Source organism: Echiichthys vipera, assembly GCF_963691815.1.
Source record: "Echiichthys vipera genome assembly, chromosome: X".
Taxonomy (NCBI): domain Eukaryota; kingdom Metazoa; phylum Chordata; class Actinopteri; order Perciformes; family Trachinidae; genus Echiichthys; species Echiichthys vipera.
The window spans coordinates 47941235-47956280 of NC_139825.1; the positions used below are offsets into that span (position 1 = coordinate 47941235).

The following is a 15046-nucleotide window of genomic DNA, read 5'->3' on the forward strand; positions in this document are numbered from 1 at the left end:
CTGAAGTTACACAATGCTGCTTTAATCCAGCGCGCTTTGATCGCAGCGTTATACGACCTCACGTGTCTCGCAAGCACACAAAGGGAAGGTTAAAGGAATAACAGACGTCTGCGTAAATCTACTGGAAGACGCGTTTAATACTGGACGGGATTCGTCCTGGTGGAGAAGCTATTTACGACTTTATGGATCAAATCTTCAAAATACGTTTCCGAACAACAAACCAGACTTTCTGCTTCCACGTCGCTGATATTCGATCCCCAACGTGCGGTAAAAACCTTTATTAATGCTGCTTATGTTTATTTACGTGAGCAGAAAAACAGCAATCTCTGGTATGATTTTCAAAATAAAACAAAAAAAGTGCAGTTTGATGTCGAATGCAACCACTAAAATGAAAATACCGGATGAAATATTCAGTGTTACGTGATTTAAAACAGAGAAAAGCAGGAAAATCTCCGATTCTGAGAGTCTGAGGACGTTTAATTCAAATTATTTTCATTAAAATTTGCGTCAAAGGTCGTCAAAAATAGTTCGCTGCTCTACGTTTTACTTTGAATTCTTAAAAAAAACAAAGAATCCTCAGTTCTTGTAAAGATGATTCACTCCTAACGGGGAAAACGAAACTGAAACTTATCAGAGATTCTTTATTATTTAGTTTTAGAAGATGATTCACTCCTTAAAAAACAACTTTAACAGAATTAAACAAACTAAAATTCTTTCTTTATTTCTTGATTGTTGATTTAACTTTGTTCTGGTTCTGTTGGAGAACTTTATTTGGACCTTTTGGACGATCAGTTTTATAAACGCAGAGTTTAGTTTTTCCAGTTCAACTTCAACAAAAGTTTAGTAAAATAATGTTAAACCTGCAAAAACACTGAGAAAACAGAGATTGAAGGAAGCAGAGCTGCAAAGATCAGTCGATTAGTTTTAAACGATTTAATTAAAATTAAACCTTTTTGATAAGTGATTAAAGAGTTTGAGATAAAAAGACATAAAGTAAAGTTTCTCTGTTTAAATATTTAATTCTCTGGTTTCTTTCTTCTGTGACGTGGAACTGAACGTCTTTGAGTCGTGGACAAAAACAGATCGTTCAAAGACGTCGATTCACATTTTTCACTGTTTTAGGGCGCACTCCCACTGTGCCTCCGTCCCGTGCCCAAACACGTTCCACAGCTAAAGTCTGGTTCCTTTGACCAGTGTGAGTGAAACCGTACCACGTCTAGGAGCAGCACGCTTGCCGTCCACGGCCCGTTTGGGAGAGGTGGGCTTTAGTAAAGCACGTTTGCACGTGTACGAGCACGAGCGTGCACACGTGTACGAGCACGAGGCCTACGGCGGTTCTGAGGTCATTTCCTGTGCGCCTGTTGGGACGTAGAAAAAAGAAGGAGGGACCATGCGCGGACATTTCAAACAATGGCGGTGAAAGGTTCACGTTGGTGTGATGCGGAGGTGGAGTGTTTACTGCAGATTTGGTCGATGAAAAGATTCAAAAACAGTCGACAAGACGCACAAAAACTCAGAGGTCTACGGAAAGATCTGGAAACAAAGCCACGCATCGCCATGACGTCATCAATGCGTGTGACGTGTTACGGCGTGATGACGTATAGGCAGCAAGAAGCATTCTCCGAGGCCCAGGTAGTGTGAGTACAAACGGGCCTGGAGGGGGGGACAAGGACCCTAAAGCACGGGGCACGGGACGGACGCACAGTGGGAGGGCGCCCTGAGAGAGAAAATCAAAGTATTTTCATCAACAACGGGTGTTTTAGTTTCAATTTCAGTTTCAAAAACACCTCTTTCTGTGAATTAAATCTTTTTTTTTTTTTACAGATTTGTTCGATAAAAACAAAAAAAACGACGAAAAAGAGCGAAAAGTTTCTGAATAAAAGAACTTAAGCGAGTAAAAACAAGAGACGGGCTCAAATATCACGTTTAAATATTATTATTTTTGTTGTTGTTGTTGTTTTAAACGTGCGTTCACAACAAATGCTATGAAAGCGTCACGCTGCCGTTCAAAACCATAAATGACGCTTCGGACGCCAGTCAGCGTTGAGATCACAGTGAGCGTCACTGAAGCCGCCATTGTTGTTGTTGTTGTCTTCTTTGGGGGAGAAGAAGAAGGAGAAGAAGAAGAAGGAGAAGGAGAAGAAGAAAGAAGAGGAGGAAGAAGAAGAAAACGAGGAAGAAGAGGAACAAGGAGAAGGAGAAGAGGGAAAGAACAAGAAGGAGAAGAAGAAAGAGAAGAAGAGGAAGAAGGAGAAGAAGAAGCAGAAGAGGAAGAAGGAAGAAGGGGAAGAAGATGAAAAAGGAGAAGAAGAAGAAGGAGAAGAAAAGGAAGAAGAAAAGGAAGAAGAAGAGGAAGAAGAAGAGGAAGAAAGAAGAAGGGGAAGAAGAAGAAAAAGGAGAAGAAGAAGAAGGAGAAGAAGAAGGAGAAGAAAAGGAAGAAGAAGAGGAAGAACAAGAACAAGAAAAGAGAAGAAGAGGAAGAAGAACAACAAAGAAGAAGAGGAAGAAAGAAGAAGAGGAAGAAGAAGAACAAAGAAGAAGAGGGAGAAGAACGCCGACGACTCACTTCCTGTCTGAGTTTATTTCGGTGCTTTTAAAGCGTTCAGTTGTCCTGTTAGCATTAGCATTAGCTTCCATTCAGCACCACAGCAGAGTTAGCTTCAGTTAGCTAAACGCTAAACGCGATCCGACGCGGCTGAAGCGATGATGTGAGCACGCGACCACCATCTCTGTTGGTGTGAGCGCACGGTTAGCTCATGTTCTTACCATCAAACATTAAAAAGTCACGATTTAAAAGAGTAAAAGTCTCTGAACGCCGTCGTTACATCGTTAAAAAAGCCTTTAATGAAACTTCCGTCATCACTTTAATGTTGTTTTACGTGTTTCTGCGTCAGTGGCTCTGCCGCTCCGACACGACGTCCTGCAGCCGCTTCAGCAGCACGTCCGGGCTGCTGCCGTTCTCCGGACACGCCCTCTTACTGGGGGAGTCGCACGCTGATGACATCATCACGTCCCCCTCCATGGTGAAGGCCCTCTTCCTGCTCACGCAGCCCTGCCGCAGCATCCGGTTGATGTCGGATAACTCCTGTGACGAAGAGACGAGACAAAAGTGAGGAACGTTTTAGCGTTAACGCTCCGTGTTTGGATAACGGCGCTGTTTTTCAAGCCGCTGAAGTGGCGTTGGGTTCCTCCTGAGGTGGCGTTTGCAGGTTTCCGTGGACGCGTGGAGGGTGAGGTTACGTCAAAAGTCGTTGCTTTTTTAGGTAAAAATGGTTTTATCTTTATTTTCTCACCGGCTCAGAACAAAAGCGTAAAGTTCAGGCCGAGGAGACGAGACGGTGCATCGTCTCCATAGCAACGCCTCTCTGTACCTCCGTTCTGACCTCTGACTCCCTCTTCATCTCTCCCTCCCTCTTCGTCTCCTCTCTCTCTCTCCCTCTCTCCCTCCCTTCCTTCCTCTCCCTCCCCCCTCTTCCTCTCTCTCTCTCCCTCTCCGTCTCTTCCTCTCTCTCCCTCCCTCTTCCTCTCTCTCTCTCTCCCTCCCTCTTCATCTCTCTCTCTCTCCCTCTTCGTCTCTTCCTCCCTCTTCCTCTCTCTCTCTCCCTCCCTCTTCGTCTCTTCCTCTCTTCATCTCTCTCTCCCTCCCTCTTCGTCTCTTCCTCTCTCTACTCTCTACGTTCCTCTCTCTCTCTCTCTCCCTCTTCATCTCTCTCTCTCTCCCTCTTCGTCTCTTCCTCCCTCTTCCTCTCTCTCTCTCCCTCCCTCTTCGTCTCTTCCTCTCTTCATCTCTCTCTCTCTCCCTCTCCGTCTCTTCCTCTCTCTCCCTCCCTCTTCCTCTCTCTCTCTCTCCCTCCCTCTTCATCTCTCTCTCTCTCCCTCTTCGTCTCTTCCTCCCTCTTCCTCTCTCTCTCTCCCTCCCTCTTCGTCTCTTCCTCTCTTCATCTCTCTCTCCCTCCCTCTTCGTCTCTTCCTCTCTCTACTCTCTACGTTCCTCTCTCTCTCTCTCTCCCTCCCTCTTCATCTCTCTCTCTCTCCCTCTTCGTCTCTTCCTCCCTCTTCCTCTCTCTCTCTCCCTCCCTCTTCGTCTCTTCCTCTCTTCATCTCTCTCTCCCTCCCTCTTCGTCTCTTCCTCTCTCTACTCTCTACGTTCCTCTCTCTCTCTCTCTCCCTCCCTCTTCATCTCTCTCTCTCTCCCTCTTCGTCTCTTCCTCCCTCTTCCTCTCTCTCTCTCCCTCCCTCTTCGTCTCTTCCTCTCTTCATCTCTCTCTCCCTCCCTCTTCGTCTCTTCCTCTCTCTACTCTCTACGTTCCTCTCTCTCTCTCTCTCCCTCCCTCTCTCTCTCCCTTAAGAATGACAGTATCCCTCCCCCTGGACACTGAAAGGGAATGTGACCGTTTTTGTGACACCGCCCCTCAAACACCCTCCACTTACAGTCGTACAGAGACCGAGTGGTGGAGGTTCGAGCACTTTGTTCAGTGGAAATCACACGCTGTGACAGTTTCAGCCACTCAGGGGTCAAACCCACGGCACCAGGCGTTCTGGATGCAGGTGGAGGACCGTCCCTCCCCCTGTACGCACAGTAACCGATCAATCTCCGCCAGCCGATGCATCCCAGACCAATACGGAGCCACCAGAATCAGTTTGTGGCCGTGTCCCTTACTCTGGATAAAGTGGGGGTTATCACGGAGGGAACGCGTAAAGAAGCACGCGCGGACAGGCGTGCGCTAGTGCGTCTACGGCGAGGGGCGCGTCCATGCTGCGCAAAGAGTAAAACAGCACGCAGAGTCCACTCCCCGTATACTGGCGCCTCCCTGTAAACAGGTGCGCGCCCGTGTTCAGAGCTCCCAGGACGTGCGTCGCTCTCAGGGAGAGGAGACGACCACAGCTCCACAGGCTCAGTCTGCGTGCCAGTATGTGCAACTGACGAGAGCGTAACCCCCCTTGACGGTTGATAAATGCCACCGTCGTCGTATTGTCCGTCCTCACCAGGACATGATGACCAATAGGAGACAGAAGGAAGCGTTTCAGAGAGAGGGACGCCGCTGAAAGATCCAGAAAATGTACGTGAGATGACGAGACGGACTCAGCGGGCCACCTCTGCTTCCGTGCACCGTACGAACACCCTCGGGCTTAAAGATAGACCGAATGGGAGCATGCAGTATTCGTAGCAAGTCCCCCGGAAAAGCAGACCTTAGATACTTTCTGTGGGGAGGACAGATAATACGAGATTAGCTGGTGTGCTAACCGTGAAAACCTGAGAGATTAGCTGGTGCGCTAATGCTCGGCACTCGAACGGCCGTGGTGAGGCGTCCAGAGCGATGCTGACCAAACCGCGGAGGGACAGGAAAGCACCGAGTTCGATCTGGTGTCACCAACGAGGCAGAAACACATCCAAAGCTAGCAGCGCCAGGTGACAGAAGCTAAAGAAGATCCGTCTGTGGACAGTTAAGCTAGCTCGCTAGCGTGTGTGTGTGTGTGTGTGTATGTGTGTTTGTGAGAGTGTGTGTGTGTGTGTGTGTGTGTGTGTGTGTGTGTGTGTGTGTCTTGCCTTGGACGGGCTGCTGTTGATCCTGTAGGTGTAGGAGTTCGGCGTCAGGAGACTCGCGCAGTTCTTGTGAGGCGACAGGTAGAGCGAGTGTCTCTGAGACACACGGCGAGGAGAGAGAGGCTGAGCCCGAACGGACGGGAACGGAGAGAGAGGGGGAGCGTCCGCCTGAGAGAGAGAGAGAGAGAGAGAGAGAGAGAGACAGGTTTAAATGCAGGATGACATTTCAGTAACGAGAGAGAGAGAGAGAGAGAGGGAGATGAGGGAGAGAGAGATGGAAGAGAGATGGAGGGAGAGAGAGAGATGGAGGGAGAGAGAGAGATGGAGGAAGAGAGATAGAGAGATGGAGGGAGAGAGAGAGATGGAGGGAGAGAGAGAGATGGAGGAAGAGAGATAGAGAGATGGAGGGAGATGGAGGGAGAGAGAGATGGAGGGAGAGAGAGAGATGGAGGGAGATGGAGGGAGAGAGAGATGGAGGGAGAGAGAGAGATGGATGGAGAGAGAGATGGAGGTAGAGAAAGAGAGGTAGAAGGAAGGGAGAGAGAGATGGAGAGAGAGAGATGGATAGAGAGAGAGGGAGAGAGATGGAGGGAGAGAAAGAGAGGTAGAAGGAAGGGAGAGAGAGATGGAGAGAGAGATGGATAGAGAGAGAGGGAGAGAGATGGAGGGAGAGAAAGAGAGGTAGAAGGAAGGGAGAGAGAGATGGAGAGAGAGATGGATAGAGAGAGGGAGGGAGAGAGATGGAGGGAGAGCGAGATGGAGAGAAAGAGAGAGATGGAGGGAGAGCGAGATGGAGAGAAAGAGAGAGAGAGATGGAGGGAGAGAAAGAGAGGTAGAAGGAAGGGAGAGAGAGATGGATAGAGAGAGAGAGGGAGAGAGATGGAGGGAGAGAAAGAGAGGTAGAAGGAAGGGAGAGAGAGATGGAGGGAGAGAGAGAGAGAGATGGAGGGAGAGAGAGATGGATAGAGAGAGAGAGGGAGAGAGATGGAGGGAGAGAAAGAGAGGTAGAAGGAAGGGAGAGAGAGAGAGATAGAGAGATGGAGGGAGAGAGAGATGGATAGAGAGAGAGAGGGAGAGAGATGGAGGGAGAGAAAGAGAGGTAGAAGGAAGGGAGAGAGAGAGAGAGGAAGGGGGAGAGAGAGGGAAATGGAAGGAGAGAGAGAGAGAGATGGAGAGAGAGGGAGATAGAAGGAGAGAGAGATGGATATAGAGAGTTGGAGGGAGAGAAAGAGAGGTAGAAGGAAGGGAGAGAGAGATGGAGAGAGAGAGATGGAGAGAGAGAGATGGATAGAGAGAGATGGAGGGAGAGAAAGAGAGGTAGAAGGAAGGGAGAGAGAGATGACGGGAGAGAGAGGGAGATGAAAGGAGAGAGAGATGGAGGGAGATAGAGAGGGTCGAGCGAGCATTACAGTGAATAAGGAGAGCGAGGTGCGTAACCAGGAAGTAAAAGCATGTTCTGTTTCCATAGAGACGCAGCGGTCGCCGTGTCGTACCCGGTGGTCGTGGACGGCGTAACGCAGCGCAAAGCTCTTGGTCTTCAGCACGAAGACGTTGTTGTAGAACTGGATGAGGTCACCGCGCTCCTCCTCCCCTGATTGGTCGGCGGTCGCCTCTCCTGTCGCCTGATTGGTCGATTCTGCGGCTGATGACACAAACGCACAAAACGGGGATTTTAAGCTGTTTTAAAAGGTGTGTGTGGGTGTGTGTGTGTGTAGGTATGTGTGTTTGTAGGTGTGTGTGTGTTTGTAGGTGTGTGTGTGTTTGTAGGTGTATGTGTGTGTAGGTGTGTGTGTGTAGGTGTGTTTGTAGGTGTGTGTGTGTATTTGTGTGTGTGTAGGTGTGTGTGTGTTTGTGCGCGTGTCTGTAGGTGTGTGTGTGTTTATAGGTGTGTGTATATGTATGTGTAGGTAGGTGTGTGTGTGTGTGTAGATGTGTGTGTTTGTAGGTGTGTGTGTGTATGTGTGTGTTTGTCGAAGGTGTGTGTGTGTAGGTAGGTGTGTGTGTGTGTAGGTGTATGTGTGTGTTTTTAGGTAGGTGTGTGTAGGCGTGTGTGTGTGTTTGTAGGTGTGTGTGTGTGTATGTGTGTAGGTAGGTGTGTGTGTGTGTGTGTAGGTGTGTGTGTTTGTAGGTATGTGTGTGTTTGTGTGCGTGTGTGTTTGTCGGTGTGTGTGTGTGTGTGTTTGTAGGTGTGTGTGTGTATATTTGTAGATGTGTGTGTGTGTGTTTGTTTGTAGGTGTGTGTGTGTATTTGTAGGTGTGTGGGGGTGTTTGTAGGTGTGTGTGTGTATTTGTAGGTGTGTGTGTTTGTAGGTGTGTTTATGTGTGTTTGTAGGTGTGTGTGTGTGTGTGTAGGTGTGTGTGTATTTGTGTGTGTGTTTGTAGGTGTGTGTTCTTACATTCAGCACCAGAAACCGGATCCACCTCCATGTTTTCGTCGGTCACCTGCTCTGTGGGAGTGTGACGCAATAACACACTGCGGTACACCTACACACACACACACGCGCACACACACGCGCACACACACACACACACACACACACACACACACACACACACACACACACACACACACACACACACACACACACACACACACACACACACACACACACACACACACACACACACACACACACACACACACACACACACACACACACACACACACACACACACACACACACACACACACACACACACACACACACACACACACACACACACACACACACACACGCACAGACGCACACACACACCTCATTAAATACCACACAAACTAATGTATTTGTCGTGTTTTCTGTGAGAAAAATTGTAGAAATACTCTTTAAAAACACGTAAAACACGTAAAAGTCAAAATATGCATAAAAATAAACATTTATTTATATTTATTCTCATAAATAATGTTCTAAAAGTAACATTACAGCTGATAAATGTCAGTTTAATTACTCTCTGATGCGTAATTTAACCCGTAATAATCTCTGTAAATGTTTAACGTGGTAATATTCTGTTTTAATAATGTAAATATGCAAAATAAGTGAAATTAAAAGACAATATTTCCTGTTAAAAATGGACGTTGAAAGTATTTAAAGTGGAAATAATCAAACAAAGTGAAGTTAGTAGTTAATTAAATGTACTTAGTTACTTTATTACACTGATAAAACTAAAGAATTAATATGAAATAAGTTAAAAATGGGGTGGATTTAGGCTGTTAAGTGTGTGTGTGTGTGTGTGTGTGTGTGTGTGTGTGTGTGTTAAGTGTGTGTGTGTGTGTGTGTGTGTCTTACGTGGCTGCTGGCCTGCGGTTGGCTGCGGTAACACTTCATGATGTCGTGGAAAGTGTGCGTCTCCTTGGTGATCTGCAACAAATCAATTAATAAACATTTAAAGCACAAATACGTGTGTGTGTGTGTGTCTGTATGTGTGTGTGTGTATGTGTGTGTCTGTGTCTGTATGTGTGTGTGTGTGTGCCTGTGTGTGTGTGTGTGTGTCTGTGTGTGTGCGCGTGTGTCTGTGAGTGTGTGCCTGTATGTGTGTGTGTGAGTCTGTATGTGTGTGTGTGTATGTGTGTGTCTGTATGTGTGTGTGTGTGTGCCTGTATGTGTGTGTGTGTGTGCCTGTATGTGTGTGTCTGTATGTATGTCCCTGTATGTGTGTGTGTGTCTGTATGTGTGTGAGTGTGTGTGTGTGTTTTTGTCTGTATGTGTGTGAGTGTCCCTGTATGTGTGTGTGTGTCTGTATGTATGTCCCTGTATGTGTGTGTGTGTCTGTATGTGTGTGAGTGTGTGTGTGTGTTTGTGTGTGTCTGTATGTGTGTGTGTGTCCCTGTATGTGTGTGTCCCTGTATGTGTGTGTGTGTGTCTCTATGTGTGTGTGTGTCCCTGTGTGTGTGTCCCTGTGTGTGTGTGTGTGTGTGTGACTCGTGTTCATGTGTTTTTACTGGAAATCAATGAAAACACTGTAAATAAGAAAAATCTCTCCCTCACCATCTCTCCATCTCCCCTCCCTTCATCCCCCGCCCCTCTCTCTCTACCTCCCTCTCTCAATCTCTCTCCCTCCCTTCATCTCCCCTCCTCTCTCTACCTCCCTCTCTCCATCTCTCTCTCCTTCCCTTCATCTCTCCCCCCTCTCTCTTTCTCCCTCACCGTCTCTCCATCTCTCTCCCTCCCTTCATCTCCCCTCCTCTCTCTCTCCCTCCCTTCATCTCCCCTCCTCTCTCTCTCCCTCCCTTCATCTCCTCATCTCTCTCTCCCTCCCTTCATCCCCTCATCTCTCTCTCCCTCCCTTCATCTCCCCTCCTCTCTCTCCCCCTCCCTTCATCCCCTCATATCTCTCTCCCTCCCTTCATCCCCTCATCTCTCTCTCCCTCCCTTCATCTCCCCTCATATCTCTCTACCTCCCTCTCTCAATCTATCTCTCTCCCTCCCTTCATCTCCCCTCCTCTCTCTCTACCTCCCTCTCTCAATCTATCTCTCCCTCCCTTCATCCCCTCATATCTCTCTCCCTCCCTTCATCCCCTCATCTCTCTCTCCCTCCCTTCATCTCCCCATCTCTCTCTCTACCTCCCTCTCTCAATCTCTCTCTCCCTCCCTTCATCTCCCCTCCTCTCTCTCTACCTCCCTCTCTCAATCTCTCTCCCTCTCTTCATCCCCTCATGTCTCTCTCCCTCCCTCTCTAAATCTCTCTCTCCTCCCTTCATCTCTCTCTCCCTCCCTTCATCTCCCCTCCTCTCTCTCTACCTCCCTCTCTCAATCTCTCTCTCCCTCCCTTCATCCCCTCATATCTCTCTCCCTCCCTTCATCCCCTCATATCTCTCTCCCTCCCTTCATCCTCTCATCTCTCTCTCCCTCCCTTCATCTCCCCTCCTCTCTCTCTCTACCTCCCTCTCTCAATCTCTCTCTCCCTCCCTTCATCCCCTCATATCTCTCTCCCTCCCTTCATCCCCTCATATCTCTCTCCCTCCCTTCATCTCCCCCCTCTCTCTTTCTCCCTCACCCTCTCTCCCTCCCTTCATCTCCCCTCTCTTTTTCCCTCACCCTCTCTCCATCTCCCCTCCTCTCTCCATCTCTCGCTCTCCCTCCCTTCATCCGCCGCACCTTTCTCTCTAACTCCCTCTCTCACCCTCTCTCCATCTCTCTCTCCCTCCCTCTATCTTTCTCTTTTACCCTCTCTCCCTTTCTCCATCTCCCCCCCCCCTCCCTCCATCTCTCTCTCCGCGTACTCATAATAAACCCATGTCCAGTCTTAATCGCTGACGTAATAACAGTGAAAAGTTCCGCGCTCTCACCTTTGAGATGATGTAGACGCAGCAGAGCAGCAGCTGGTCCAGGTGTCGGTCCCTCATCAGGCCCGTGGCGTGGACCACGGCGTGCTCGAAACACGTCCAGATCTTCCCCCGCAGCTCCGACGACACGTCCAGCTTCACGCACAGGTCCCTAAGGCGAACACTGGCCAGGTGGTACACCTGAAGACGGAGAGAGAGAAACACGGTTACTGCAAACGCCTCTGAGAGAGAGGGAGAGAGAGAGGGAGAGAGAGAGAGAGAGGGAGGGAGAAAGAGGGAGAGAGAGAGATGGAGGGATAGAGAGAGTGGGAGGGGGGAGAGGGAGAGAGAGAGAGATGAGAGAGAGAGGGAGGGAGAGAGAGAGAGTGGGAGGGGGGAGAGGGAGAGAGAGAGAGAGGGAGAGATGAGAGATGGAGGGATAGAGAGAGTGGGAGGGAGGGAGGGAGGGAGAGAGAGAGAGAGAGTGGGAGGGGGGAGAGGGAAGGAGATGGAGAGAGATGGGGGGTGGAGAGAGGGAGAGAGAGAGATGGAGAGGGAGGGGGAGAGAAAGATGAGAGATAGAGAGAGAGGGAGGGAGAGATGAAGAGAGAGGGAGAGAAAGATGGGGGGGGGGGAGAGATGGAGAGGGGGAGAGAGATGGAGGGGGAGTCGTGTATCTTGTTATTTTTGAAACTCACCTTCCTGAAGAACAGAGCGAGTGATCCTGTGCGTCGTGGTCGTCTGTTTCCTGTCTGGGGGTCGGAGGTCGTGGCTGCGGTGGCGGTGGTGGTGGTGGCGCGGCTCGGGGAGGCGGTCAGCAGGAACTGAGCGGTGATCGTCCCGGACGCGTCGCACGGCTGAACGGGGATCAGCGTGATCGTGTGGTCGTTACTCACACCTGCAAGAGAGCATCGAACATGCGGCGTCAGCTTCTCCGGGCGCCAAACGACGACATCAGCAGTAAAAACGACCCCGATGACGTGACAAAAATGATGATGTGGCGTCTACCTTGCATCGGGATGCTGAGCACGGTGGCCTGACCCCGAGTCCCGATCCTCAGCGTGCTGCTGGCGCCGAACGTCAGCCTTTTCGCAGGCGAGGTCATCGGGCTCACGCTTAGGGTTGCTACTGGCGATGGGGCCGGGGGGTCATCGCCGAAGAGACGCCGCTTCGCTTTAGCGCTGCCTGCCGCCGGCGAGCTGTAGCGGTCGTGGACGGACAACGGCGAGGGCGGCACATCTGCAGGAAAAGAGACAGGAGAAGAAGAAAGTCAGACGAAATATCACAGTTTCTTATCGGAGCCCAGTTTAAACCGGTTCGGTTCTAGTCCAGTTTAGTGGACTGGAGTCGGGCGTAGTGTCTGTGTAATGTCCAGGTCGGGGTAGTGTCTGGGTAGTGACACTACCCCGACCCGGACACTACCCCAACCCAGACACTACCCAGACCCAGACACTACCCAGACCCAGACACTACCCCAACACAGACACTACCCCAACACAGACACTACCCCGACACAGACACTACCCCGACCCGGACACTACCCCAACCCGGACACTACCCAGACCCAGACACTACCCAGACCCAGACACTACCCCGACACAGACACTACCCCGACACAGACACTACCCCGACACAGACACTACCCCGACCCGGACACTACCCCAACCCAGACACTACCCAGACCCAGACACTACCCCAACACAGACACTACCCCGACACAGACACTACCCCAACCCAGACACTACCCCAACCCAGACACTACCCAGACCCAGACACTACCCCGACCCAGACACTACCCCAACACAGACACTACCCCAACACAGACACTACCCCGACACCACCCTGACCCAGACACTACCCAGACCCAGACACTACCCCAACACAGACACTACCCCGACACAGACACTACCCCGACCCAGACACTACCCCAACACTACCCAGACACTACCCCGACCAAGACACTACCCCGACACTACCCAGACATTACCCAGACACTACCCCGACCAAGACACTACCCCGACACTACCCAGACACTACCCCGACCTAGACACTACCCCGACCTAGACACTACCCAGACACTACCCCGACCTAGACACTACCCCGACACTACCCAGACATTACCCAGACACTACCCCAACACAGACACTACCCCAACACAGACACTACCCCGACACTACCCAGACATTACTCAGACACTACCCTGACCCAGACACCACCCCGACCCAGACACTACCCTGACCCAGACACTACCCCGACCAAGACACTACCCCGACACTACCCAGACATTACCCAGACACTACCCCGACCAAGACACTACCCAGACATTACCCCAACATTACCCAGACACTACCCCGACCTAGACACTACCCAGACGCAGACACTACCCCGACACAGACACTACCCCGACCCAGACACTACCCAGACACTACCCAGACATTACCCAGACACTACCCCGACCAAGACACTACCCAGACATTACCCCGACACTACCCAGACATTACCCAGACACTACCCCGACCTAGACACTACCCCAACACAGACACTACCCCGACACTACCCAGACATTACTCAGACACTACCCTGACCCAGACACCACCCCGACCCAGACACTACCCCGACCCAGACATTACCCCGACACTACCCAGACATTACCCAGACACTACCCCGACCTAGACACTACCCAGACGCAGACACTACCCCGACACAGACACTACCCCGACACAGACACTACCCCGACCTAGACACTACCCCGACCTAGACACTACCCCGACACAGACACTACCCCGACCTAGACACTACCCCGACCTAGACACTACCCCGACCTAGACACTACCCAGCCACTACCGCGACCTAGACACCACCCCGACCCAGACACTACCCCGACCCAGACATTACCCCGACACTACCCAGACATTACCCAGACACTACCCCGACCTAGACACTACCCAGACGCAGACACTACCCCGACACAGACACTACCCCGACACAGACACTACCCCGACCTAGACACTACCCCGACCTAGACACTACCCCGACCTAGACACTACCCCGACACAGACACTACCCCGACCTAGACACTACCCCGACCTAGACACTACCCCGACCTAGACACTACCCAGCCACTACCGCGACCTAGACACTACCCCGACACAGACACTACCCCGACACAGACACTACCCCGACACAGACACTACCCCGACCTAGACACTACCCCGACCTAGACACTACCCCGACACAGACACTACCCCGACCTAGACACTACCCCGACCTAGACACTACCCCGACCTAGACACTACCCCGACCTAGACACTACCCAGCCACTACCGCGACCTAGACACTACCCCGACCCAGACACTACCCCGACCCAGACACTACCCTGACACAGCAACTACCCAGACACAGACACTTCCCTGACCCACACACTGGGTCCCCCAGCCCAGTTTAAACCGGTCTCGGTCCTCCAGCCCAGTTTGAACCGGTTCGGTCCAGATTAGAACACCAAAACACCCACCTTTGCGAGCGCTGCCCAGACCGGATCTGAACTCCCGGATGCGGGGGTGGATGATGGGGGAGAGTGCGACCAGAGGCAGGTGGGTCTGACCTCCGCTGGAACCAGAACCAGAACCCGTGTCAAGACTGGAGGAGAAATTCACCTTGAGAGAGAAGAGGGGGAGGAAGAGTTAAAGTACGTATGAAAAAGTGTGTGTGTGTTTACCTGAGTGTGTGTGTGTGTTTCCCGCTGACCTCCTCCACCGTGGGCACTTTGTCCCCGGCGGCGTGCAGGGCGGTCCACAGGGCCGAGTCCCCGCTCCACGCTCTGCTCTCCAGAACCTGCTCCTCGATCAGGTTCAGGTGCTTCACCATGTCTCTGGACAGGCCCTCCTCTGAGCGGATGAACACCTCGATCACCTGCGGACGCAATGAGACGACCCCGATAAGACGACCCTGTGTGTGTGTGTGTGTGTGTGTGTGTCAGTATGTGTGTGTGTGTGTGTGTGTGTGTGTGTGTGTGAGAGACCTTGAAAAAGTAGAACGGGGTCAGTTTGAAGATGTCGATGATCCAGGGGAACGTCCTCTGAGAGCTGTAGGCGAACAACACGACCTCCAGACAACACGCCATCAGGGAACAGTGGAAGATATCCTGCTCCAATAACACCTGAACACACACACACACACACACACACACACACACACACACACACACACACACACACACACACACACACACACACACACACACA

The 15046-nt window shown here is 51.1% G+C and overlaps 1 protein-coding gene across 1 annotated transcript in view; it reads right to left on the reverse strand.

The window, feature by feature from the left end:
* Positions 1-1896: 1896 nt before the first annotated feature.
* rbl1 (retinoblastoma-like 1 (p107)) overlaps positions 1897-15046 on the reverse strand; it is a 23313-nt gene continuing 10163 nt past the window's right edge. The window contains exons 12-22 of the mRNA XM_083939715.1: positions 14824-14961; positions 14550-14714; positions 14317-14458; positions 11814-12044; positions 11504-11703; positions 10830-11006; positions 8830-8901; positions 7942-8029; positions 7039-7187; positions 5549-5713; positions 1897-3085 (exon numbers count right to left, since the gene is read on the reverse strand). Of these exons, the coding sequence (XP_083795841.1) occupies positions 2891-3085; positions 5549-5713; positions 7039-7187; positions 7942-8029; positions 8830-8901; positions 10830-11006; positions 11504-11703; positions 11814-12044; positions 14317-14458; positions 14550-14714; positions 14824-14961 (1722 nt within the window). The 3' untranslated portion in view covers positions 1897-2890. The remainder of the gene's footprint in view (positions 3086-5548; positions 5714-7038; positions 7188-7941; positions 8030-8829; positions 8902-10829; positions 11007-11503; positions 11704-11813; positions 12045-14316; positions 14459-14549; positions 14715-14823; positions 14962-15046) is intronic.